Source organism: Rana temporaria, chromosome 2 (genome assembly GCF_905171775.1).
Source record: "Rana temporaria chromosome 2, aRanTem1.1, whole genome shotgun sequence".
Lineage (NCBI taxonomy): Eukaryota > Metazoa > Chordata > Amphibia > Anura > Ranidae > Rana > Rana temporaria.
The window spans coordinates 210,109,333-210,136,107 of record NC_053490.1 but is presented as its reverse complement, the minus strand read 5'-3'; the positions used below and the strand labels follow the sequence as shown (position 1 = coordinate 210,136,107).

Below are 26,775 nucleotides of genomic sequence, written 5' to 3'. Positions count from 1 at the left end.
ACGTGGTTCAAACCACACATGTGAGGTATCGCCGCGATTGTTAGAGCGAGAGCAATAATTCTAGCCCTAGAACTCCTCTGTAATTTAAAACATGCAACTTGTAGAATTTTTTAAACCATGCCTATGGAGATTTTTAAGGGTAAAAGTTTGTTGCCATTCCACAAGAGGGCGCAACTTTGAAGCATGACATGTTAGGTATCAATTTACTCGTCTTAACATTATCTTTTGCAATATAAAATATAAAATGGGCTAACTTTAGGCCTCGTACACACGATAGGTTAACCAGAGGACAACGGTCTGATGGACCGTTTTCATCGGTCCAAACCGATCGTGTGTGGGCCCCATAGGTTATTTAACCATTGGTAAATTTAACTGATGGATTCTAAACCGATAGGTCAAAACCGATTGTTAGTAGGCACAAGCATCGGTTAAAAATCCACGCATTCTCAGAATCAAGTCGACGCATGCTTGGAAACATTGAACGTTTTACGTCACCGCGTTCTGACACGATCGGTTATTTAACCGATGGTGTGTGGGCGCGATGGACCTTCAGACCGTTCTCATCGGATGGACTGACCGTGTGTACGACGATTTACTGTTGTCTTATTTTTTAATTAAAAAAAGTGATATTTTTTTTCCCAAAAAAAGTGCGCTTGTAAGACCGCTGCGCAAATACGGTGTGACAAAAAGTATTGCAACAACTGCCATTTTATTCTCTAGTGTGTTAGAAAAAATATATATAATGTTTGGGGGTTCTAAGTAATTTTCTAGCAATAAAACAGTTTTTAACTTGTAAACACCAAATCTCAGAAAGAGGCTCGGTCCTTGGTTAAGTATTTTATATAGTGCCAACAGTTTGTGCGGCGCTTTACAACATGAGGGCACACAGTACAGTTACAATACAATTCAATACGAACCAGAGGACCCAGTTCCTTAGCGCTTACAATCTAGGAGGGAGATATAGGCGGCCGCTCGGTGGGCGGGCCTATTCGGCCCTGTTAAAGCAACCTGCCGTGCTGGGAGTGCGCTTCCACTCCCAGCACGCTTTTAGCAAGTTACTGATGCATGCTTGCAATCGGGAGCTTTCCAATCATGCGACAGTCAATCGCAGCAGTCACATGACCCCAAATGCTCGCCTCCCAGCTTTCAGAACTCTTGAAGGGCCGGGAGGCGGTCGGCACAAGGAGGTTAAACAGTACTCCACAGCCTCCATCTAAACATTACAAAGTAGGGCAAGCTTGGTAGGATTTTAGGCAAGTAAAAAGCACCTAAAAAGGTAACCAGCTATCTTAATGGGGGAATACCTAACAAATTTAGAGTAGGCGCTTATCCCAGTTTGGCTGCAAAAGCAGAAACACTGGGGATATGTATGTTGTTTATAGATGAAAGTTATTCCTCTGCCCGCTGACCTCATTTTTCCTCATCTCCATATGTTATCAGTAAGAAATCATCTGGAGCTCTGTGTCTGGGTTCCATAATAGAAAGATAAGACGGGTGTGGCTGAATGTCTAGTTTTAGGTTCTAATCTATAGTACTTTCACAGAAAATCAAGTGTTCCTTTTTAGTGGAAAACTTGAATAAAGCTTTTATGGGAAACTGATGTGCTGCATTCTCATTAACATGTACGCTTATGAGTAAGAAGCCATTTAGAGAAGTCCAGTGTAATTAAACCATTACATCTTGTGTTCCTAGTCTGCGTATATTCCTCTGCTGTACAGCACTGCGGAATGTCCTTATATAAGTAAAGGATCATAAAAAAAAAGATGAGCTTGTGTATTATTTTATACTGCAGTTCAAGTTTGCTTTGCCAGTTGTTGTAATTAGCTATTGCTTTATCTGGGTGTCTCTCTTTTAGGTCCTATACATTTAAATCAAGTCACTTCTCTGCCCTCCTCATGTCGAAATGTCAACAAGACAACGCAGTCCTCGCCATGGCGCCAGGCCTCACTCCACTTATGAAGTCACCTCTGAAATGCTGGGCTTGTCACTGGCTGGTAAGTGTTTTTGCTAGTTTTGGATGCAATGGAGTGTTCCTAATGGTAACAAAGTGGGGTTTACATTTTAAATAGAGTGCAGAGTGATTAGAACACCTGTCAGTTTTTATGGAAAGAGTATGAAAAAAAACTGCACTAAAAGGAATACAAATCAGATCAAATGAGCACAATCAGCAATTTTCCTGTATGACATAAAACACAGTATAACATAAACAAAGAAAATAGAATCGCGCTAAATCGGAAGGATGAGTGGATTTATATGAAAGATAAAAAGGGCTCCATATAGCCTACATCCTTTTTTTACATTTATATAAAAAAAAAAGTATTGCACTTACATGTAGATTTACATTAAAAGCCTTTAAGTCTTATGTGCCGGCCGGCGCACAAACAAACCAACCCATACTCTGGGACACGAAGGTAAGCATGAGGTGACGTCGGCGCGTCGCTCTGCTTCATCAGAGATGACTTCGTCCAGGGGATTCTTCACATAGGATGATACCCGGTGGACCATTTCATCATGAATTTTGAAAAACTTCTAGTTACAAGGACTGGTGAACTTTATATTTACAAATCTGTCAGTTTTTTTATGGCTGTCGTTGCCCCCCGTTGGGGAGATTCACCCTCTCTGTCCTGTTTACTATTATCACTGAGTGTGAAAATCACAGATTTTGGGCTGCCACCAGAGCAGAAACAGAGGTGAAATCTTCCAATGGTTCTGGTGATTCCCTCAACTGGGTGGCATTTCCTCTAACTCCCTGTTTGGCTATGGGCCGAAAACTGAAAGGGAATATACTTAATGGGGCAAAGATGGCAAAAAAATGCACTGTGTTATATTCCTCCCTTACTCCATTGTGCCTTTAGTTCTACTTTACAGCTGAACTCTGTGAGGGGGAAAGTAAAAATGTTTAATAGAGCTGCCCCCCCCGCACTGCAAAGGTTACATGCTCATTTCAGTCTAGGGCAGTGATGGTGAACCTTGGTACCCCAGATGTTTTGGAACAACATTTCCCATGATGCTGCAGTGTAGTTGAGCATCATGGAAAATGTAGTTCCAAAACATCTGGGGTGCCAAGGTTCACCACCACTGGTCTAGGGTATCGTGAAAAGCAGTTTTACTTACTTAATCCGTAGCAGGCTCTCTCCACACTGTAAGACAGATGCCTGCAGCTTTGTTTCCCCTATAGAAAATAGAGGAGCGTTCCGGCTACCAGGGCAGTGGAGGATAAGGTGAATGAATATATTTTTAGTGTCCTCCTAGACCTAAACAAGCATTTCATCCTTGCAGTGTGGGGGAGCCCTACTGCAAGATAGGATTTTTCTTTTTCCTGGAGTAAGAGGAGCTCCACCCAAAAGGTGAAGTTCAGTTTTAAGCACTCCACCCCCCAAATATGCCACATTTGGCATGTCATTTTTTATAGGGTGGAATAGGTACCAAATTTTGACAGGTACCTGCTCCCATTTCCGCTCAAGCCATCTAGATGGCTTGAGCGGAAGTTCTCCTCTCCCCCTCCCTCCTTGCAATCTTTTGGGACACGTCACAGGTCCCAAAAGTTTGCCCAATCATTGGGGAGGCACTCTGCGACTCGCGTATGCGCAGTGGCTATGAAGTCACAAGTCGTGACAGCCGGGTGCCCACACTTGCAATGCTGGCGCTGCGCGAAGAGGCATGGAAGAGAACCAAGGGTTCGGGTGGCCGCATCACTGGCCCGTGGGACAGGTGAGTGTCAGAAGCTACACTTCTTGTAGCTGCTGACTTTTAATGAACACAAAAATTCGTGGAATTCCACTTTAATTCTGCTAGGCCTGGCTACTAGTATATATACAGTGCCTGGCGAAAGTATTCGGCCCCCTTGAACTTTGCGACCTTTTGCCACATTTCAGGCTTCAAACATAAAGATATAAAAATTTAATTTTTTTTGAAGAATCAACAAGTGGGACACAATCATAAAGTGGAACGAAATTTATTGGATATTTCAAACTTTTTTAACAAATAAAAAACTGAAAAATTGGGCGTGCAAAATTATTCAGCCCCTTTACTTTCAGTGCAGCAAACTCTCTCCAGAAGTTCAGTGCGGATCTCTGAATGATCCAATGTTGACCTAAATGACTAATGATGATAAGTAGAATCCACCTGTGTGTAATCAAGTCTCCGTATAAATGCACCTGCACTGTGATAGTCTCAGAGGTCCGTTTAAAGCGCAGAGAGCATCATGAAGAACAAGGAACACACCAGGCAGGTCCGAGATACTGTTGTGGAGAAGTTTAAAGCCGGATTTGGATACAAAAAGATTTCCCAAACTTTAAACATCCCAAGGAGCACTGTGCAAGCGATTATTATTGAAATGGAAGGAGTATCAGACTGCAAATCTACGAAGACCTGGCCGTCCCTCTAAACTTTCAGCTCATACAAGGAGAAGACTGATCAGAGATGCAGCCAAGAGGCCCATGATCACTCTGGATGAACTGCAGAGATCTACAGCTGAGGTGGGAGACTCTGTCCATAGGACAACAATCAGTCGTATACTGCACAAATCTGGCCTTTATGGAAGAGTGGCAAGAAGAAAGCCATTTCTTAAAGATATCTATAAAAAGTGTTGTTTAAAGTTTGCCACAAGCCACCTGGGAGACACACCAAACATGTGGAAGAAGGTGCTCTGGTCAGATGAAACCAAAATCGAACTTTTTGGCAACAATGCAAAACGTTATGTTTGGCGTAAAAGCAACACAGCTCATCACCCTGAACACACCATCCCCACTGTCAAACATGGTGGTGGCAGCATCATGGTTTGGGCCTGCTTTTCTTCAGCAGGGACAGGGAAGATGGTTAAAATTGATGGGAAGATGGATGGAGCCAAATACAGGACCATTCTGGAAGAAAACCTGATGGAGTCTGCAAAAGACCTAAGACTGGGACGGAGATTTGTCTTCCAACAAGACAATGATCCAAAACATAAATCTACAATGGAATGGTTCACAAATAAACATATCCAGGTGTTAGAATGGCCAAGTCAAAGTCCAGACCTGAATCCAATCGAGAATCTGTGGAAAGAACTGAAAACTGCTGTTCACAAACGCTCACTGAGCTTGAGTTGTTTTGCAAGGAGGAATGGGCAAAAATGTCAGTCTCTCGATGTGCAAAACTGATAGAGACATACCCCAAGCGACTTACAGCTGTAATCGCAGCAAAAGGTGGCGCTACAAAGTATTCACTTAAGGGGGCTGAATAATTTTGCACGCCCAATTTTTCAGTTTTTTATTTGTTAAAGTTTGAAATATCCAATAAATTTCGTTCCACTTCATGATTGTGTCCCACTTGTTGATTTTTAAAAAAAAAAATTAGTTTTATATCTTTATGTTTGAAGCCTAAAATGTGGCAAAAGGTCGCAAAGTTCAAGGGGGCCAAGTACTTTCGCAAGGCTATATATATATATAATGTATATAATGTATACACAGACGCACACTGTTCCAATTTTTTTTGCCGTTCCAATTCCATTTTTTTGACTAATGCTAAGACATCAGAATGTTTGTTTTTCGGGGCAGACTGAAATGGGTTGGGGATCTGAAGAGAGTGCTGTATAGAATTACTTTGATGACCTTTTGTAAATGACACTGTGAACATATCATTGGTTGAATCTCTTCAGTGTTGTGAGCAATCATTTGTAAAATGTCCTGATGAAGTAATGGAAGCATTTACAGTATGTTTTGAATGTAAAAGGGCTCAATATGTTGTGTATGTTGAGATGGAGTACAGACGTTAATCCACAGTGATTTTTTTTTTTTACAACCAGACCGTCTATTATACAATATTATCTTCAACCTTTTAGCTTCATACACTTCATGAACATGCGCTATAGTGAGCCACAATATGTTGCTCTATTTTACAAAAATGTATAGCAATTTTTTATTTATTTATTTACCAGGAATATAAATATGAAAATTATCAGAGTATAGCAAAACCCAGTTCACTGATGGGACTCTGGAATGTGGACACCATCATGGCCCCTTGGGTAACCAATTACATAACACTACTACAGTAAAAATACTGTACCAGCTGAAATCCACCAAGAATTATGTCTACGAACTATGTTAATATAAGCAAACACATTGCTTGACAAATATTCTTGCACATACTTGTCATTTTTCACTGAGTTTTTCTTAAGAATTGTGTATTTATGTCAGTATAAGCACCTGTCATTCTTGTATGTGCTTCCTGGGTCTTTTTCTTGAATAACCAGATTGGCTGAGTCCTGGATTCCACATTATATTGTCAGAAGGGCTGAGGTATAGAGTCTAAGGAGCTGCCTGTATTCTTCAGAGATCCTGATGGAGGAAATGAGTTTCACTGCTGAGGGCTCCCGTGTGGTGGCCCTCTGACTCGCCCAGCCAACTACCTCGGACAGGATTAGGTATGGAGGAAGAGTTTCTTGAAGCAATGAGATGCTGGGATCATAGATCAGTAGGGAATACAGTACAAGCTGGCATGGGTGTACGGAATCGCACATATAGTGGGAGCTGGTAAGTATTCCCAGGATCACTGGAAGCAGCCTGGAATGCACAAGGACACAGTTCAGGAAGATGGCTAGGTGTTTACAGGGGAACACTGAAGTTGGTTGCAGACTGGGAGTACACAGATTCTGGTAACACATTGCCGGCTGGAAAGCACAGGAAATGGCACGGGTGCACATTGGTGGCCGAAATACACAAAGAGACACCTAGGTTAAAGGAGACGGAGTACTGGCTGAGGTACACAAGGAAGTCACAGGTACACTTGGGTGCTCAATAGATAATATAGGTGCTGTGATTCAGGTTACAGGCAGGAACCCACTGGGAGTAATGGAGGATAGACGAGAGAGGGGCACTTGGGATCACATGAGCAGGATGAACAATGGAAGGGGGAGAGTGGTAAGGAACACGGGGAATAACTAGCAATCCTAGGTGGCAGAGGGGGTCCGAGCTGCTAGCCTTTTAAGACGGAGCTTACTCTGTGATCGGTTGCAGCGCTAACGGCAGCAGGAAGCTGGTGGAGATACAGAGGGCAGGACCCGGCGCTGGAATGTGAAACAGGTGAGTGACACATTGGGGGAGATATACAAAAACTGGTTATTATGCACAGCTGCACCAGATTCTGTGTACACCAATCCACTTCCAACTTCAGCTTGTTCAATTACGCTTTGACAATAAAAGCTGGAAGATGATTGGTTACTATGAACAGCTGCACCAGTTTTAGTAAATCTCCCTCATTGTGTATATGTTGACTAGCTATGACTTAATATTGTATCTGAAAGCATGCGTTTTAGAAAAGTTGCTTGTGATGGTGTTTTTTATATTGTGCCTCTTTAGGGAATAGACTGTACCCATTAGGCTGGCCATACATGGTCGAATTTCGAAAGAATTTTGTTTTGAAAATCAGAAATTTTGTGCGTTTTGTGATCCAATGGTGCTACCATTGGTTTCAACATTTGGCCAACCAAGCTTTCAATTTTACCTCATGTTGCTTGAGAAAATATTTTTTGTGGCTGGAAATCTTCTTTTCTTCTTGGGAATTCTCTTTTGTTGCACATGCGCAATTACTTTTCTCGCACCATTCTCCCAGCATTAATTAGAAAATAGTTTGTTTTTCAAAAAATTTCCAGCCGACCGATTTGCTCAAATTCAATGGCCGCATGGAAATCGGCTGTTGCTGCAACCCACTAATGGTGAGAAATTTCTAATGAAAATTCTTAGATAAGGTTTTTGATAGAAAATTATTTCGAAGTTCGACCCTTGTATGGCCTGCCTTAGTGCTTGTGTCAACAAGAATGCAAAATCTGCTTGAAGCAGGCCAGGAGCGCAAGTGCAGTTCAAATGCAACGGATTTAAACATTTATGCCATTGACCCAAGCCCAAAGCCCGTCATCACATGCCCTTACTGTGATAGGCTCACCCAGGCAAGAAGCTAGCGTTTAGTCCCCTCTAAAAGCCTCTCACCCACTGACTATGACCCAGGGAGAGAGGCTAGCTCCAAGTCCTCTCCAGAAGCCCCTACCTCTGTCACCCTTGCATTGTCCTTTTATTCTCAGTTCCCTACTATACTTCTTTTTCTAGAGTTATATTGTGCAGGGCTCTGTATGTAATAGCATAGGTCTGCCTTAGTCAGACGGAACATCCAAAAAATTTAAGTTTTATCACCACTAATGAGACGTGTTTGGGTTTTGGGTCTCAGAAGCTTGTTTTTCTGCAGAATCCTAAATCCTGTCTTTTGTGCTTCTGCATAGTATCTACGATGCTGAATAACCTATTCGTCACAGTTCGTGAAAAATGGTGTCTCTGGTACTGAGACATTGTGTTTGTAATGTTTTTTTTTTCACAAACTACTTTTAAAGGAATGCAGCCGTGCAAGTAACTGCAATTTCTGCAGTGTTTAGATGTTTTTTTCCATCGTGGAAGTGTGTATTGTCTGTGTAATCACATGTCATTCTTAAAAAGTGCTCATTGATTTTAATAACTGGATTGACTTAACACTGAATTCTACATTATCTTATCCACCCTATGGCTCATTTTGTAGCCAACAGTGCCCATAGGCATTAGATGGCAATCTACCGATCTACTTATTTTTGGTGAGTCAAATGACACTGCTCATGGAGGCTTACTAACAGTGGTCGTAGAGGGAGCTTGGATAGGTCAGAAAACAATGTCTCCAGCAAACTTTCCCAGCCCTAACCCATACACCAAAACACTAGAATTCGTCTGCTGTGACCATGGGTGTACATATGTTGGCTGCTTCAAATGCCTGAGAGAGTGTGAATTGTTCCTAAATGCCCAACCGTTCTCTGTTTTTGGCAAGCTTAAAGCGGAAGTAAACCCATCGATTTAACAGTTTCAAAAAGCAGTTACTTTTCCGGCATGCCGGGATTGCTAACTGTCACATTGGTTGTGCTCTCAACCAAACTGTCAAACCATCCAATGGCTGGTGTCATAACTGATCACATGTGCAGCATCATGGCAGTTGAAGATTAAACATAGGCCAAGATGTCAGCTTCCTTGCCTGAAAATTATAGGTGGGTTTACTTCCACTTTAAATTGTGACTCTATGCCAATTTGCAATTCTGAACTCTAAAATTTCACCAAGAGGGCCTCTCTGTACATATAGATCGCTTTTACAATTTTTTTTTTCAAAATGTAACCCTTTCTTGAATTACTGATTACTGTGCCTGTATTTTATTTTCAGGAAACTTCCAAGACCCAGATGAGCCAATTTTGGAGTTTAGTTTGGGTAAGCTGCATTCATTCTTACAGTGCTTTTCACCTTACAGATAACCTACGGTAAATTATTTATTGCACAAAGACACAGAAAGACAGAGTTGAAACTGAGCAGTGGTTTTGATTAAGTGCTCCTTCACCCTAGTGAACTGCTCTGAACACATGGCTGCTGGTGTACACTGCCAAGGCGCAGTACTATTTATCGCAGCAGCATTACGATCATGTGGCGTGTGTCGCAGTACGCTGTGGTTTCAACTGACGGCATAGGAAACAAGGAATTATGCCCTGTCTTTGCATTGGGACAGTACTGGAAATAGCTACAAGCTTAGCTCCCACGCATATTATTTGAACACGCCCTTAGGGGAAAAAACTAGTGTGTTTTTTTTTTTTTTACCTTGATAATACAGTGCGCTCTTCTGATTTATCCTTATGGGTTCTGATTTTTAGGCAGAAGTTGTAGTCTGAAATATGGGGTTAAAGCCCAATTCACTTTCCTTTTTAAATTGCCTAAATACATTCAGTGTGCATCAATGCTCAGGCTTCCTGCTGATTGTAGAAATGTATGTTTGACTCAAAAGGGGGGCTTGTCAGCCTGTTGCAGAGGGACTTCAACTTCTACACATAGCAGCTGCCCTTCTTTGCAGACTGCTGGTGGGGGACAGGCTTTTCTACTTGGGCAGTGGCTGCTTTCCAAACAAACTACTGTAAAGTCCCATGCACACTGGGAGCAATCAACATTGTTCCCACCCATAGCAGGCATGGTTTCTTTTATATTGAGGTCTATGACTTTTGCAACTTGGCTATCATTAGGGCCTTTTAAGGCAGAAATACATTCGCCGGTTTGCTTTAATGCTGTTGCAATAAAGGAAAGCTTCGGAGAATTATGCTGTGCCTTGATACGTGCTTTGCCTACACCAAGTGTTTAGCCCCGGTGCTTGGGGCTCTGGTGTTTAGCTGGAGGAGGAGGACACTTCTTGTGCGCTGAGCAATTGTCCTTGGGCGTATATTGCTCTAAAGGTTCATACTGCTGGGTGCGCTGTCTGCAGGGTTGCCAACTTTCAGTAAATTTACAAACAGTTTGTAAAATCCATAAATGTCGTATCTGTCCATGAATGTCAGTTACGGACATTCAGCTTACATGTCTGTAATGGACATTCAAAGACCGATGCAAAATGTACGGATTTTACAAACTGTTCGTAAATTTACTGAAAGTTGGCAACCCTGACTGTCCAATGCAGAAGCTGGCAGCCTCTCGCAGGCTGTCAGCAGTGGGGCTCGATGGGGCACGTTTGCCCTCCACTAGTACCTAAATGCTAAAGCCCCATGCATTGGGGCTAAACGTCCACTGTGCATGGGGCCCAAGTCTTGGATAACCTTTCTGTTTTGTTGCTCACTGAATGAATGTATTTAGAAAACTTAAAAGGAAGGTTCAGTTGGGCATTAAACGGGCCGCTTTAAAATAAAATGATTGTGGAATGTTTGTCCAATGGTAGTGGATTGTCAGTTTGTACCTGTAACCATAGAATTCTGCATACTATGTATCCTCATCATAAATACTGAGACATGATTCTCTCCCCAAAGGAAAAAAAAAGTTATCATCTGGTCCACTGAACAAGAAAACGGCACAACAGTTACAAATTATGCTTTTAAGTTCTTTCACTTACTGTATGCAGTATGGTTACAATTACTGCACATCGATCTGCAAACCAAGATTATTATTTGGCCATACAAATTTTACAAGATTAGGTTACTTGTACTTGCCAACACCAGGAGAGCGTGTAGTTCATTGCACCTGATTGACCCCTATAAGCCTTTTCTCTAGGTCTGGTAATATATCCTAAAGGCTATACCTTGGAAGCACCTTGGATTGCAAATACAGCACTAAGCAAATCCCTGAAATAATAATGAAGACTCTGACCTTTTCAGCATGTATTATCTTGGCATCTGGCTTGGTGTATATAATTATGTTTTGCCATGTTCCACTGTGCAGAAACATTTACTATTACATTACAAATGTTGATCAAATACTGATCTCAACCAGACCCGTTACTGCATACTGGTGGCAATGAATATATATCATTGTCAACACCATTGCATGTTGGCAGCTACTGACTAGCTTATTTGTTTTGTGGTTTGCGCATTGGTACTTATATTGATGAATATTTCATACATTTTGAAATAATTTAGTAAGGATCAGGAAGATGGCCATTTTCTTACCAAGTATGCTGCAGTAAATGAATAGCTGAGATATAGATATAGGCCCAGATTCACGTAGGAGATACGACGGCATATCTCCAGATATGCCGTTGTATCTCTGAGTCTGAGGCGTCGTATCTTGGCGCCTGATTCAAAGAATCAGATACGCCAAAATTTCTCTAAGATACGACCTGCGTAAGTCTCCTACGCCGTCGTATCTTAACTGCATATTTACGCTGGCCGCTAGGGGCGTGTACGCTGATTTACGCCTAGAAATATGTAAATCAGATAGATACGCCTATTCACGAACGTACGCCCGGCCGACGCAGTACAGATACGCCGTTTACATTAGGCTTTTTCCGGCGTAAAGTTACCCCTGCTCTATGAGACGTAGATGAGGCGTACCAATGTTAGGTATGGAGGTCGGAACAGCGTAGAATTTTTCACATTTTACGTCGTTTGCGAATAGGGCTGGGCGTCATTTACGTTCACGTCGAAAGCATTGGCTTTTTGCGGGTTAATTTGGAGCATGCGCACTGGGATACTTTCATGGACGGCGCATGCGCCTTTTCGTAAAAAGCGTCATTTACGTGGGGTCACAATAAATTTACATAACACGCACCCACATCTTCCACATTTGAATTAGGCGGGCTTACGCCGGCCTATTTACGCTACACCGCCGCAACTTTGCTTTGTGAATACTGCACTTGCCTGTCAAAGTTGCGGAGGCGTAACGTAAATGGGATACGTTACGCCCGCACAAAGATGCACTCTCCTACGTGAATCCGGGCCATCCAGTATATTTGTAGGCTACAGAGAAAAGATCTAGCTTTTTGCAAGGTGGTTTACAAATGACGTTCCATAAAATATTGTGTTCTCTCTCCCTTCACAGCTTGTAGTGAGCTTACTACCCCATCATTGGATCGGAAGCCAAATAGCTTTGTTGCTGTTAGTGTCACAACCCCACCTCAGGCTTTTTGGACAAAGCATGCCCAAACAGAAATCATAGAGGTGAGCCTTGCTTTCCTAGGCTGAGAAATGTTATTTTCATACAATGCCATTTGTGAATTAGGTCTGTTGTTCACATTACATTGAGCTGCTGAATTGAAAAGACACTGGCAAACGTGAATAACACATTATTTAAAAAAAAAAAGTATGCAATCATCTTTTATGTTGTACAAAGTGGAACATATGGTGCAACACAAGAACAGCTTGAATTGACATGCAATTGGATTGTTTAAATAAAGACATTGAAAAAAATCTGTTTCTAAATATGTTACATTTGCTAAGGACATCTTCATTTTCTCAGTTGATTTTCTGTCTATGTACTAAACGTAATGATATGATTCACAAATTCATGATGCCGCTTCCAGGTCCTGTGCTGTGTATACTTCAGCCATGGGGTCAGCTGCTTCTACGACCCATTATTTACCTATTATCTCCACTAAGGCTGGCCCAATACACTAGTAGAATTGAATTCGGAAATTCTAATTTTAAGAACGTGCATTCATTTTTCTAATCCTTAGTGGGTTCAGATGGATGTTTGATTTCAACCACAGTGACAAAGTTCAAAAGAGCAAGATGGAAAATCTTTACAACAGTGAGTGTGATTTTGAGTAAGTTCATTCACTCCAAGTTTGAATGTTGGGGTCATCTGCAGGCATCCACGATCAAAGACTAATCTATCTAGCCCTGTAAAGAAGAACTCGATATACAAACTGTACCTTTTTTGAAGCCGCTCTGGTCCAGTCTCCAGCAGCGGAAGCTCTGCAGAGGAGACAGCCGACAACGGCTGTGAAAGGAATGGGAAGTGACGTCCCCCATAGTGTTATTATGGAACTTCCGTTGTCGGCTGCCTCCTCTGCACCCGCCTACACAGAGAAGCCACGGCTGATGGCTCAGCATGGGACTGGACCAGAGCGGCTTCAGAAAACCTAAGTATAACGATTTCTTTTTGACAGGGCTAGGTAGGTTAGTGTTAGATCAAGGATGCCTGTAGATGTAGCGATTTTAGTGTTAGAGTGGACTTCCCCTTTAAGCATACTGTACCAGGGACCACTTGAAGGTCCTGGGCACGGTTTACTTGTGGTCCAGAGCACAGAACTTTCCATAGATGACTTTGTACTTTGACAAAGCATTTGCAGAGCTTCAGCAAGCGCTGGTGAAGCCGTTAAGTTACCATAGTATGTAAATGTTGAGCACAGATCCTAATGGGAGGGTTGATTGCCACCTTAAAGTGGTTGTAAACTCTGTGGGCCGGATTCACAAAGAGTTACGCCCGCGTAACTCGGAATCTAAGCCCGTCGTAAGTTTAAGTGTATTCTCAAACTAAGATACACTTAAACCTAGCTAAGATACGACGGCCTGCGCCGTCGTATCTTAGGGTGCAATTTTTCCGCTGGCCGCTAGGTGGTGCTTCCGTTGATTTCGGCGTAGAATATGTAAATTAATAGATACGCCGATTCACGAACGTACGCTTGCCTGTCGCAGTAAAGATACGCCGTTTTCGTAAAAGATACGCCGCGTAAAGATAAATATGCCCCCTAGGTGGCGTAGCCAATGTTAAGTATGGCCGTCGTTCCCGCGTCGAAATTTGAAAATTTGTAACTCGTCTGTGAATGGGGCTGGACGTAATTTACGTTCACGTCGAAACCAATGACGTCCTTGCGGCGTACTTTGGAGCAATGCACACTGGGAAATTCCACGGACGGCGCATGCGCCGTTTGGGAAAACCGTCAATCACGTCGGGTCACCAAAAATTAACATAAAACACGCCCCCTCATCCTTATTTGAATTACGCTACGCCGCCGTAACTTAGGAGGCAAGTGCTTTGTGAATACAGCACTTGCCTCTCTGACTTACGGCGGTGTAGCGTAAATACGATACGCTGCGCCGCCGTAACAATGCGCGCCCCTACCTGAATCCGGCCCTGTTACACCACTTGTAGCTAAAGGTAAGCATATAATAGGGCTTGTCTGTAGGTACTGTTTATATCTCCTAAACCTACGCAGTTTAGGAGATATTAACCATATACACTTTCGCCGACGTCATGGGCGTATTCGCACTAAAGAAACGCCTTGATAGTGCCATTTCTAAAGGCCTGTGCCATGACCGAATAATGCTAACTTTGCAAGTAACTACATTATTCTGCACCATAACTTGTACAATTCAGAGTAAAAAGAAAAATTGTATTTACTTGTGTCTCAATTTTGTTGGTATAGATCCCATTTTTTTGTCTCTAAAGGAAAGTATAAAGGAAATGCATTCTTATTCCAAATGTGGATCACTAGAGCATTCTGTAGATTTTGTAAAGGCCTGTAGAATAGGCTTGGTGGTCAGTGGGAGTAAAAAAATTGCATCATTGGTGTCATATGGAGAATTGGTTCCCCATCTCTGGTGTCAGTGGGAAGAAATAGTGCCCCATCATTGGTGTCAGTGGGACAATTAATATCCAATCATTGGTGTCAGTGGGAGGAATAGTGCCCCATCATTGGTGTCAGTGGGACAATTAATATCCCATCATTGGTGTCAGTGGGACGAATAGTGCCCCATCATTGGTGTCAGTGGGAAAATTAATATCCCATCATTGGTGTCAGTGGGAGGAATAGTGCCCCATCATTGCTGTCAGTGGGAAAAGGAATTTCCCATAATTGGTGTCAATTGGAGGAATAGTTCCCCATCATTGGTGTCAGTGGGAAAATGAATGCCCTATCATTGGTGTCAGTATGAGGAATAGTACCAATTGACACACGTGGGAGGAATAGTGGTCCGTGTTTGGTGTTAATAGAAAGAATAGGGCCTTATATCAGTGGAAAAATTGGTGCCCCAAGGTCCTGATAAAGGCAAGCAAAGGGCCACAGTTTGGAGACCCCTGGTTTAGTTGTACTTTAGGAATAAAGATCAGGAAAGCATAATCATAATAAAACAAGAACATGCATCCTCCAGCTAAAGGTCACTTTGCTGGCACGGTGCCTTTGTTGGCTCAATTCTTCATGTAATTATTGAGTGCTGTAATTTCAGAGAAGAATGTCCACTTGATTCTAATTATACCTTTTCTTGTGTTATAAGTCATTGCTACATTGTTCTGGTGGGACATTTTTCTTATAGTTCTTAAATAATCAATGTAGTCAGGCGCACAATAATTGTACAAACATTACATTCTATGTATTTAGACTTTCATTTTAAAGTCCCCTGGTAATTTTAGGCGGTCATATTCATAACAGTTCATACTCGCATCCATAAAAAGAGGTAAGATAAGGTGGTTTGGATGAAACAGTTGCTTTGTGCACTCATTCATACTATAAGGGCTCATTATATTTTCTTGTAAGGCCGGGTTCACACCTATGCAAATTGAATGCGCGTTTCCCGCATTCAATTTGCATAGCAGGAGAATGTGACCGGCTCTCTATGGAGACAGTTCACATATCTCCGCAGCGGGTTCAGTGGTGTGTTTCAGGTTCGATTTCAGCCGAACATTCGGGCTGAAATCGGACCTGAACTGGTAAACCAGCACGCACCGGACCCCTGCTGTGCGCCGCATGCGGCGACAGTGTGAACCCGGCCTAAATGTTTAAGGCGGCTTTAGTCTATACTAATATTCTCTATGTGGATGTACCAGGGGATTACCCCAATTGGCCATAAGATTATGACCACCCACCACAATCTATCGAGGCATGGACTCCACTAGACCTCTGGAGGTATACTGTGGTATCTGGCACCATGCCATCAGTAGAGAGTGGCAGCCCATCCATAGGGGGTGCCCGGTCGCCGCCCCCCCCCCCCTCCTGTAGTCACAAAAAAAATGTAATTTAACAAAGTCAACCTAGGCGCCGGACACCAGTGCCCTTGTGGCGCATTGCAAAGCGACGATTAGCTTCCCGTCCCTGGATCCACTATGGGCGCCGGGAGCATTGTTTTAGCTGTTATTCCGGGTTTCGTCTTGCAGATGTAAACTTAAAGTGACGTCATGTCGGCAGCTCCCTTCTTTGCACGGCCCGAGCGGAGCTGCTAAGAAGGTAAGAAGAGCTGGCCATGCCATGATGCCGGCCATACCTCGTGTATACAGATATGGATCGATTCACAATCATCCTGTCTGACTCCTGATCCCACCCTGATCGACCCCGTCCCCAATTACTTGTCAGACTCAGTCAGCAGTACACTGGAGTGGCAGTGCATTAACATGATCCCCACCCATCCACCTCGGAGCCTTATTGTAGTTACACAGCTGCTGGGACTTATAGTTCTCCATCGTCTCCTGGGGCTCAGGTGCATGCAATCCACCATGTCCAGTTTTTCTCTCACTGCTGGGACTTGTAGTCCCATAGATGGTGGATTGCATGCACCTGAGCCCCAGGAGAAGATGGGGAACTACAAGTCCCAGCAGGTTATAATATAAGGCTCCGAGGTGGATGAATGTCTGGACACCCATCCACCTCGGAGCCTTATATTATAACCTGCTGGGACTTGTAGTACTCCATCTTCTCCTGGGGCTCAGGTGCATGCAATCCACCATCTTTGTCCAGTTTTTCTCTCATTGCTGGGACTTGTAGTCCCATAGATGGTGGATTGCATGTACCTGAGCCCCAGGAGAAGATGAACTACAAGTCCCAGCAGTGAGAGAAAAACTGGACAAAGATGGTGGATTGCACCTGAGCCCCAGCAGGTTATAATATAAGGCTCCGAGGTGGATATATGTCTGGACACCCATCCACCTCGGAGCCTTGTATTATAACCTGCTGGGACTTGTAGTTCCCCATCTTCTCCTGGGGCTCAGGTGCATGCAATCCACACCCATCCACCTCAGAGCCTTATTGTATGTATAACCTGCTGGGACTTGTAGTTCCCCATCTTCTCCTGGGGCTCAGGTGCATGCAATCCACCATCTTTGTCCAGTTTTTCTCTCACTGCTGGGACTTGTAGTCCCATAGATGATGGATTGCATGCTCCTGAGCCCCAGGAGATGATGGAGAACTACAAGTCTCAGCAGGTTATAATATAAGGCTCCGAGGTGGATGGATGTCTGGAAAATGCTCTCTATTTTCCCGCCGGGATTCCCAGCAGAGTGTTTCCTGCCAAGAAAACTGGTCGTCTGTATGCTTGCCTGCAGGGTAGAAAAACCGTGCATGCTCGATAACACTTGCTGCCTAATATATCCCACCCACTTCCAGGTGCTATTGTAAGATAGTAAGATAATCAATGTTATTCACTTTGTCAGTGGTCATAATGTTATGTTGATCACGGATATGTGTACTATATACTTTGATCTCTGAGAATTGAGATTCTTTTTATTTGTATTGTTTTCTTTCTCTTTTGTATTTTAGGGAACAAGCAATCCTATTTTTCTTAGCAGCATTGCCTTCTTCCAGGACTCTCTCATAAATCAAATGACCCAGATTAAGTTGTCTGTGTATGATGTCAAAGACCGATCTCAGGGAACTGTAAGTTGTTTACATGCTCACTTTCCTCTTTCATAGAAAAACAAATCACTAATGTTGTGATAAGCTGTGATCCTTCCACTTCAAATAGTTTTAGCCTGGAATGGGGCTTTAAGCATATTTTTTACCCCTCACCCTGTTCTCCCACCCGCCTCTAACCCATCCTGCTAGGCAATATTTTCCTGTACTTTGTGAAGCCAGGTATACTTACCTTAAGCCTTCCCTACATCACTTGCTGCCGCCTATTCTAGGAGCTGGGATCGTGGATCTAGAGGCCGGGGGTTGAAAACTGTACTGGATTGGGGCTTTAAGTTTTACATTTTTCCCTTGTCTTGAGTTTCAAATGTTAAACACATAGGGGCATACGGAGCCTGTTGACAGCTGACAAGGTCTGGAGAGGAACTTTCCAATCGGAACGCATTTCAGAGGCTCGTCATGCCTCCTTCCTCGGCCGATCATTGTGAGCCTTCTTCAGCTTTCTGTAGTCAGATGTATTATTTTTTTTAATATGAAGAATAGTTTTATTGATTACCCAATGCACATGCTTTAAAGTGTTAATAAACCCAGGATCCCACATTCACTATATCTGGTCTCCCATAGTACACAGAATATGGAAATGCAATTATTTTAGTAAATATAAACTGCTAAATACCTTTTTTTCATCAGCAGTATATAGAAGTCATGTGACTTCTGTCCGTGTCTGGTTAAAGCTTGTAGAAGGAGTTTTCCGTCTTCTCTGACCTATGAGGCTACAGGACCCCTGACCCTCTGGACAGTGCTGATTGGCCCTGTGCTGATCACATGCACCCTCTCAAGAAAATAAGAACTCTACATCAAACTGAGCATGTGCAAAGTGACTCCAAAGGCTCTGTACTATCAGGAGATAAATTGGGGACATTAAAAGAAGGGAAGGATCAGAGAAGATAGGATCAAACATCCTTTTTACACAGTGTGCAGGATTAAGCCCTTAGGTTCCACAGTGGGTATAGTAAGCATATAGACTGATTTTACCATTGTGGGTTTAGTAACACTTTGAGCACAGGTTCACACTGACAGCGGAAATTAAATTGTGTGAGTTCAGCTGAACTCATTCATTCCCGCATGTCAGTTCCGACTTCAGAGGGAGATTTCAGAGTCATCTGTGCGGGTTGCTGCACAGGTGTCTATGGAAATCGTACCCAAAGTCGGCAAAATAGTACAAAAACTTTTGGGAATCGGTGCGGCACTGCAAATGCGGCGTCGCAACTTTTCGGACGGTGCAATTGCCGCTGTTTTGGCATGCGATTTAACATGTCAAATTGTATGCCAAATCGCTCCAATGTGAGTCTAAGCTAAAGAATCTTTCCAGACGATATATATTTTTTTCTTCTCAAATTCTTTAGAACTCCTGGTTATTTCCCATCAAATCGCTTGATTGTCACACTTCCTACCTTAGCCAATGGCCAAGTTCCTCTTCTTCATTCTTTGTACTGTAAGAAAAATACAAAATATTCTGCTGGTAGAATAAAACACCTTATATTGGACTGAGCTGGGTGTAGAGAAGCTGATCGGCAGTTCTATGCATCGGCATGTACCGAAATCGGAAATATCCCTTTTGGGTTGTCTTACCCTAAATTAATAACAACATAAGATATTACAGTAACTCCAATAAGTTCATATTGACACATTTTAAATTTCCTTAATGTACTTATTCACTGTGTCTTTAGCAAATAATGAAATCGCACATGTAAGTATGTGATGTTTTAAGCTATATCACACTTGTTCTTTGTTGATAAAATCATTATAAAATTTGAATTATTTCAGCTTAAAGAAACGTTTTCTTGTTAAACGGAGACACTACACAGAAACCCATGGGTTCTAAAATAGATGTGTGCTATCATTGCTGCTTTTTACAATGATTGATCAAAGGAGGGGAAATTTTAACTTCTTGAGACCCGCGCTATAGCCGAATGACGGCTACAACGCGGATCTGAATATCCAACTGGACGTCAATTGACGTCTGCCCCTTTGGGCGTTCCCCGCGCGCGCTCCAGAATCGCAGATTGCCGCCATTTCTAGTAAAAAAAAAAAAAAAATATTAATTCTGTCCCCTATTTTGTAGGCGCTATAACTTTTGCGCTTATTGCGATTTTTTTTTTTTTACCAAAAATATGTAGAAGAATACGTATCGGCCTAAACTGAGAAAAAAATATGTGTTTTTTTTTTTTAAATTGGCATATTTATTATAGCAACAAGTAAAAAATATTGTATTTTTTTCAAAATTGTCGCTCTTTTTTGTTTAAAGCGCAAAAAATAAAAACCGCACAGGCGATCAAATACCACCAAAAGAAAGCTCTACTTGTGGGGAAAAAAGGACGTCAATTTTGTTTGGGAGCCACGTCGCACAACCGCGCAATTGTCAGTTAAAGCGACGCAGTGCCGGAAGCTGAAATTTCACCTGCGCAGGAGGGGGGTATGTGTGCCCAGTAAGCAAGTGGTTAAAGTGACCCCGCCTAAGGGGGTTAGCAAAATGACCTGTCCCTTGGCCCATTTGCTAAAGCTTCAGGCTCTATCACAGCTTCTGGGTATGTAGACCAGCATGTCTCCTTCTGGATGCTGTGGTGCCTTCTGCAGACCCATAGATCACTATTGTGTCCCACAGTGACCAGGAAGAACCACAGCAGCCAGCGGAGAGTCCAGCCAGGAGAGTCTAAGTGGATTAATGCAAGGAGCTCTGCTACAGAGTGAAGTTTTTGCAGACCTTATGACAATGCTGGTTGCATGGCTGTAATGCTGACCCTCTGGGATCCTTACTTTCTAAGTAAATTATGTGAAGCAAGTGTGCATATCCGAAAAGTCCTTTTTTTTTCAAAGTTTTGAGCAATAGAGCCAACATGACAGCCAGGCAACTGGCAATTGCAAAAAGAAACATTGGCAATGACGGTCTTTGTTTCTCCAAGGAAAGGTTTCCTTTAAAAAAAAAAAAAAAAAAGTTGATAAGTTTTGCTGTTATTCGCAGACCTGCTAACACAGCAGGAAGTAGATCAGTCTGAAGATTTGAAACATGTTAACTTTGTACTTTCCTCCTTCTTTATTATTTCTCCATAGATGTATATGCTAGGCTCTGGAAAGTTTATAGTAAAGGATTTATTACATGAGAAGAGCCACAGATTACACCTGCCACTATGGTAAGCATATGGATTCTTGCTTGTCTGCTTGCTATGTAGATGTAAATGTTCATAGATATTAAGGAGGGTATGAAGTCATAAAAGGTTTTGGTGTCTTTCTGATCAGGAGGCTGATATAAAGTGACAGAAGCATTCGGCGTCTCACTTATCTGTGTGTGGTATATATGTGTGAACGTGCATAGATATGGAAGCGGATATAAAGTGACAGAAGTATTCAGTGTCTTGCTTATCTATGTGTAACCGTGTAAAGATTTGGAAATAGATATAAAGTGACCGAGGCATTCAGTGCCTTTCTGGTCTATGTGTACAGTATATATAAGAATATTAATAGATATGAAGTTACAGAAGCATTTGGTGTCTGTATTTGTGTAACTGTACACTGGTCTGGAGGTGGATTTGAAGTAACAGAATCATTTGATGTGTTTATCTGTACAGTATACTGTATATGTGAATGTAGATATGAAATGTCAAGCATTCCTTGTGTTGCTTATCTACGTGTACAGTATATATATGACTGTGCATACAGTGGACCTTGAGGCTGCTATGAAATGACGGATGCATTCCTTGTGTTGCTAAACTAAATGTGAACAGTGTATATATCGCTGTCCAAACAAACATGTAAAGAAATTCTGCAGTTCTGGTAAAAGGGAAAAAACACCCTAACCAGCTGTCACCACCATACCCTGATACAGAATATAACACAAATAGAATAAAGTGCAGTGCTAATACCAACAGAAAATGTAAAAAATAAATAAATGTTATTTCATAAATAAGCAAAAACATAAATGACTTAAAATGCTAATGTACAAGAATATGAACGAGCGCTCCACAATTGTGCAAAAATAAAAGTCAAAGTGCTGAAGTGCTATAAACAGTCTTAAAATATTTAAACGGGTCCATGAATCGTAAATTAAGTGTTCCAACAAAGTGTGACTTCCCGCCAGAACTCCTGTGTTGAGGTCTTCACACCAAACGTTTTTTCCTCCAGCATTTCTCTGAGGTAATATAAGCAACACCAGGGGGCGTCCAGCCAAAATGAGAGGTAATCTGGATAAAAAGACTCAGCTTCCTAAACCCCAAGTAAATCCTCAAGCAAAATGTATTTCATGCAACTCTAAGGTGGTTGTTTCTTTATTGCAATGCCCATGTGGTTTGCAATATGTGGAGAGGACCACACATGCCTTACATGTTCAACTTGGTGAGCATGTTGGCAAAAGTAAGAGAGGGTTTAAAAAAACAAACTGGATGATATGCTCATAATGACCTGTCTGGGAAAGAAGGCCATGTTCTTCTAGTAAAAGGCTTGATGTTCACAGTGATGTGGTGTGAAGACCTCAGCACCGGAGTTCTGGAGGGGACTCGCACTTTGTTGGCGCACTTTATTTACGATTCACTGACGTGTTTGAATATTTTATGACTTCTTGATGATATTTTTCACCATTATAGTGTTTTTAGTTTAGGGTTCTTCAAACCCCGGGCGCCAGGTCGCAATTGCGACTAGAATTGGCGATCTAGCACCTGGGTTTGAACCCCCCCACGATCGCGTCGGGCCACGCCGAACAGTAATTAAGGCCGCGGCTTTGCGGCCTTCTTCGGTCCTATGCTTTTTTTCTGGATTCTGGTGCCCTCTTGTGGTGGCCGTTGGTATGACAAGACAAGCAGCAATCCTAATGGAGCTTCCCTGCCAGTTTTTCATTGCCCGCCCATCTCCTTCCCTTACAACCCCCAAACATTATATATATTCTTTATTCCAACACCCTAGAGAATAAAATGGCGGTTTTTGCAATACTTTCTCTCACACCGTATTTGCGCAGCGGTCTTACAAGCACACTTTTTTGGGAAAAAATACACTTTTTTAATTAAAAAAATAAGACAACAGTAAAGTTAGCCCAATTTTTTTTATTGTGAAATATAATGTTACGCCGAATAAATTGATACCCAACATGTCACGCTTCAAAATTGCATCCACTCGTGGAATGGCGACAGACTTTTATCCTTTAAAATTTCCATAGGCGACGTTTAAAAAATTCTACAGGTGGCATGTTTTGAGTTACAGAGGAGGTCTATTGCTCTCGCTCTACCAATCATGGCGATGCCTCACATGTGTGGTTTGAACACCGCTTTCATATGCGGGCGCTACTCACGTATGCGTTCGCTTCTGCACGCAAGCTCGGCAGGATGGGATGCGTTCCTGGCTCCTAGATTCCAAGCAAATTTGTCAAGCCCTGGTTTAGTTGAATATGTGGTGCTCAAAGACAAATTCAATCTCTCCATATCAGATGTTCTCCTTACAACACTCCACAACAAATCCTCCCAATTACAGTTTCGGACTTTGCTATGGTTTTATCTAGTGCTGGCTGATTATAGCCCTTTTTCGAAAATCTAGTTTTGAGCAAACCAGCCTGTTCATGGAATTCCTCAACCTGGGTGCAATTCTATCTCAATCATAGAAATTGGACTGAGGTGAGCAAAGAAGAGTGAGATCGGTGAACACACCCAACTTGCTTGAGGGTTTAATTAGAGATTTGGAAGCTGAGTCTTTCAATCCAACAGATTACCGTATATACTCGAGTATAAACAAAATTTTTCAGAACATTTTTTTTTTGTGCTGAAAATACCCCCGCTTGGCTTATACTCGAGTCAACTTTTTTGCGCCTGATCTCCCGGATTTTGAGGACCTGGTACCGGCTGGCCGTAGGTCCCCTGGACCCGGAACTTGGCACACATATAACCCCACTGATCCTCTACAAGTGTGCAAAGATTGTTGTCTGGGGAACCTACGGCCGTGGAGCACAGATTTTTTTTTTTTAAAGCCGGGCACCCCTTCCATAGACTCCCAACGTCAGTCTAGTCATGGGCACAGTGAGGCATGGACACAGTGAGGCATGCACATGGACACAGTGAGGCATGCAGAAGGACACCCTAGGCCTATACTCAAGTCAATACGTTTTCCCATTTTCGGCTTATACTTGAGTATATACGGTACCCCTGGTGTTGCTTATATTACCTCGGAGGAATACTGGAGGAAACTGTTTAGTGTGAAGACCTCAACACAGGAGTTCTGGAGGGGACTCACTTTGTTGGAAAACTTAATTTACGATTCATGGACCTATTCGAATATTCTTGCACATTAGCATTTTAAGTAATTCATGCTTTTGCTTATTTATGAAATAACTATTCATTTTTTTTTTTACATTTTCTGTTTGTATTAGCGCTGCACTTTATTTATTTTATATATGCGATTGTACAAAGGATCTGGAGGCAGATATGAAGTGACAGAAGCATTGAGTGGCTGTGCTTGTCTGCATGCACAAAATACATATGTAAATGGATATAGATCTGAAGGTAGATATACAGCGACAGGAGCATTTAGGCTCGGTTCACACTTGTGCGATACAGGAACCCTGCAAATCCACTGCGGGTTGCAACATTGCACCTGACTCGCACGGCAGTTTACACTGCCATATGTGAACTGCTGGGAGTGTCAATACAATGTTAATGACACCCTCATTTCAGCTTGCATATTGCACTGTGAACTGACAGCTCGGACATAAATTGGATTGCATGGGTGTGAACGCCCATGCAATCAGAATCTGGTGCGGACCAAAAAAAGGATCCTGTGCGAGTTTGGTCCAAATGCGATGTAATATCAGCCATACTATCTGTATGGCTGAAATCGCATCACACAGACATCGCATGTGATTTGCACTGTAGTGCGGTGCGAATCACATACAGTCTTGCAGAGCGCAGAAGTGTGAACCAGGACTGAATGTTCCCCTATGTGAACAGTATATACTGTATGTGAATGCCTATAGATTTGGAGGCAGGTGTGAAGTGGCAGACACCAAACATTTTGTAGCAAGTAGAGCGTCATATCTTGTGTGGATTTAACAGTTGAAACACCGGGATTGGAATGCGGAATCCAGGGTGCCTGTATCCATTTCCCTTTGCCTGGTCGGTCGTGATGTGCTGAGATTGAGGGATCCTTCCATTACGACCACAAGCCTATCTGAGTTTTGTAATGAGGGTCTAAAGTGGAGGGTAAGCGGCAGTGTGATTGGGTGCCGGTGGTGGTTTTCCTTTTCTCTCCACACACAGTGTATACCGTATCTAGTGTGCTGTTATCCACAATATCCGTGAATTAATGCTTATGGACAAATATATATGAGCGCTGCACCTACTCTTTACTGTTTACCATTGTTGCTCATCAATATTGTGCTGGCTGCTCCAAACAGACTATTATTGTTTTCAATTTAAAAAAAATAATAATAATTCTAACACCCCGTTTGCATGGGGACCAAGTCTGTCTGCCGTGGTGGCATTCATTCACTGGTCTGCTCCCACAAAGCCACACCAATTTTAAATGTGACAGCAGCTGCAGGGGAGAGGAAACCCTGCATGCTGTCACCATGAGGGGGCTCTGGGGGTGGGAAGCTGGTGCTTAGGAAGGTGTTACATGTTGCAACCTAAATATGGTTGTAACTTATAACAAGCTCTCTAAAATGAACTTTGCCTTTAATACATCACAAAAGATTCTCAAAGCACCAAGGGTTACCCAGACAGCACAGCAGACACAGGATGCTTTGAGTCATGCTTTGTCTGATTGAAACCTCAGGAAATTTATTCAGATAAGGGATGAATCGCTGCAATAAATCAATTGTGTCTGTAAATTTCAGCTTTAGCATTTCAGTTCTGTAAACAGGCTTTAGGTTCAAAAAGAAAGTAATCCTTGCACGATGCCGTATTTCAATTTTTTTTTTATCAAAAACGTAAATATTATATTTTAAAAACTGTGTTTCTTTATTGAATGCAGACAATAGTATGCATAGCCTAATATAAAGGTAAAGAGAAAATTGGCATGCATGCCAAACTAGGGTAAACATTTATTGCACAGTATAAGCATTTTCAGAGCTTTTATGCACCAGGCTCCCTGTGTATGGTATACAATTTATCACATGTATGTAGTGCAGGAATAAATGACCTGTCATATTTGCAACATTCTAGGCCAGTGGTTCTTAACCTGGGGGTCGGGACCCCCTTGTGGGTCGAATGATGGTTTGCCAGGGGTCACCGAATCCTGGGCTGTTCCTGAAGCCTGCATTGCTCTCCCAGTCTTTTTGTGGCCGCCCAGCAGGGCTGTCCCTGGAGCCCACGGCCGCCCACTCAGCCTCTCCGCAGAAGCCCATTCAGTTCACAGCATGGCTGGGGGGCAGAGATTAGAGGTCAGCTGACTGTTGAGGAATTTGAAGTGGGAGGGGCTTGAGGAGACCCTATCTCCTAATTTCGGCATAGGTGTCACTGCTGCGAGACACCACCAAGTCGGAGACACCGTGAAACCGGAGACAGTCAGAGGGGGAGGAACAAAGAAAAAGGGAGAGTAATAACAAGAAAGAAGGCTAGAGAGGAGGGATGGGAGGTGGGGGAAAGAAGCATAATGAGAGGTACAAGGGAAAGAAAGAAGAACAAAGAGAGTGAAACATCCTAAAATGTACCATAAGGATTTTTAATACCGTACGAGTGGAAGGCTCTCAGGGAGCGCTAAATGTCTGTGGGTTAGGGGTGCAAATTGCTTGTCATGCTGACAACCCACGCTACGAAAATTATTTTACTGTTAGAAGTCCCCACAACTTGGGAAATTTTATCAAGGGGTTACGACACTAGAAAGGTTGAGAACCACTGTGAATCTAGGCAGAAATAAGCATAGTTCTTCATATGCGTTGACTAGTAAACATGCATGTTAGGTAG

General features: G+C 42.6%; 1 protein-coding gene across 5 annotated transcripts in view; it reads left to right on the top strand.

The window, feature by feature from the left end:
* INPP4A (inositol polyphosphate-4-phosphatase type I A) overlaps positions 1-26,775 on the top strand; it is a 146,384-nt gene that overhangs the window by 59,155 nt on the left and 60,454 nt on the right. For all 5 annotated transcript variants that reach the window (XM_040336332.1, XM_040336331.1, XM_040336335.1 and 2 more), the window contains exons 3-7: positions 1,856-1,994; positions 9,202-9,246; positions 12,322-12,440; positions 17,750-17,866; positions 20,951-21,030. In XM_040336332.1, coding sequence (XP_040192266.1) covers positions 1,904-1,994; positions 9,202-9,246; positions 12,322-12,440; positions 17,750-17,866; positions 20,951-21,030 — 452 coding nt within the window. In that variant the 5' untranslated portion in view covers positions 1,856-1,903. The remainder of the gene's footprint in view (positions 1-1,855; positions 1,995-9,201; positions 9,247-12,321; positions 12,441-17,749; positions 17,867-20,950; positions 21,031-26,775) is intronic.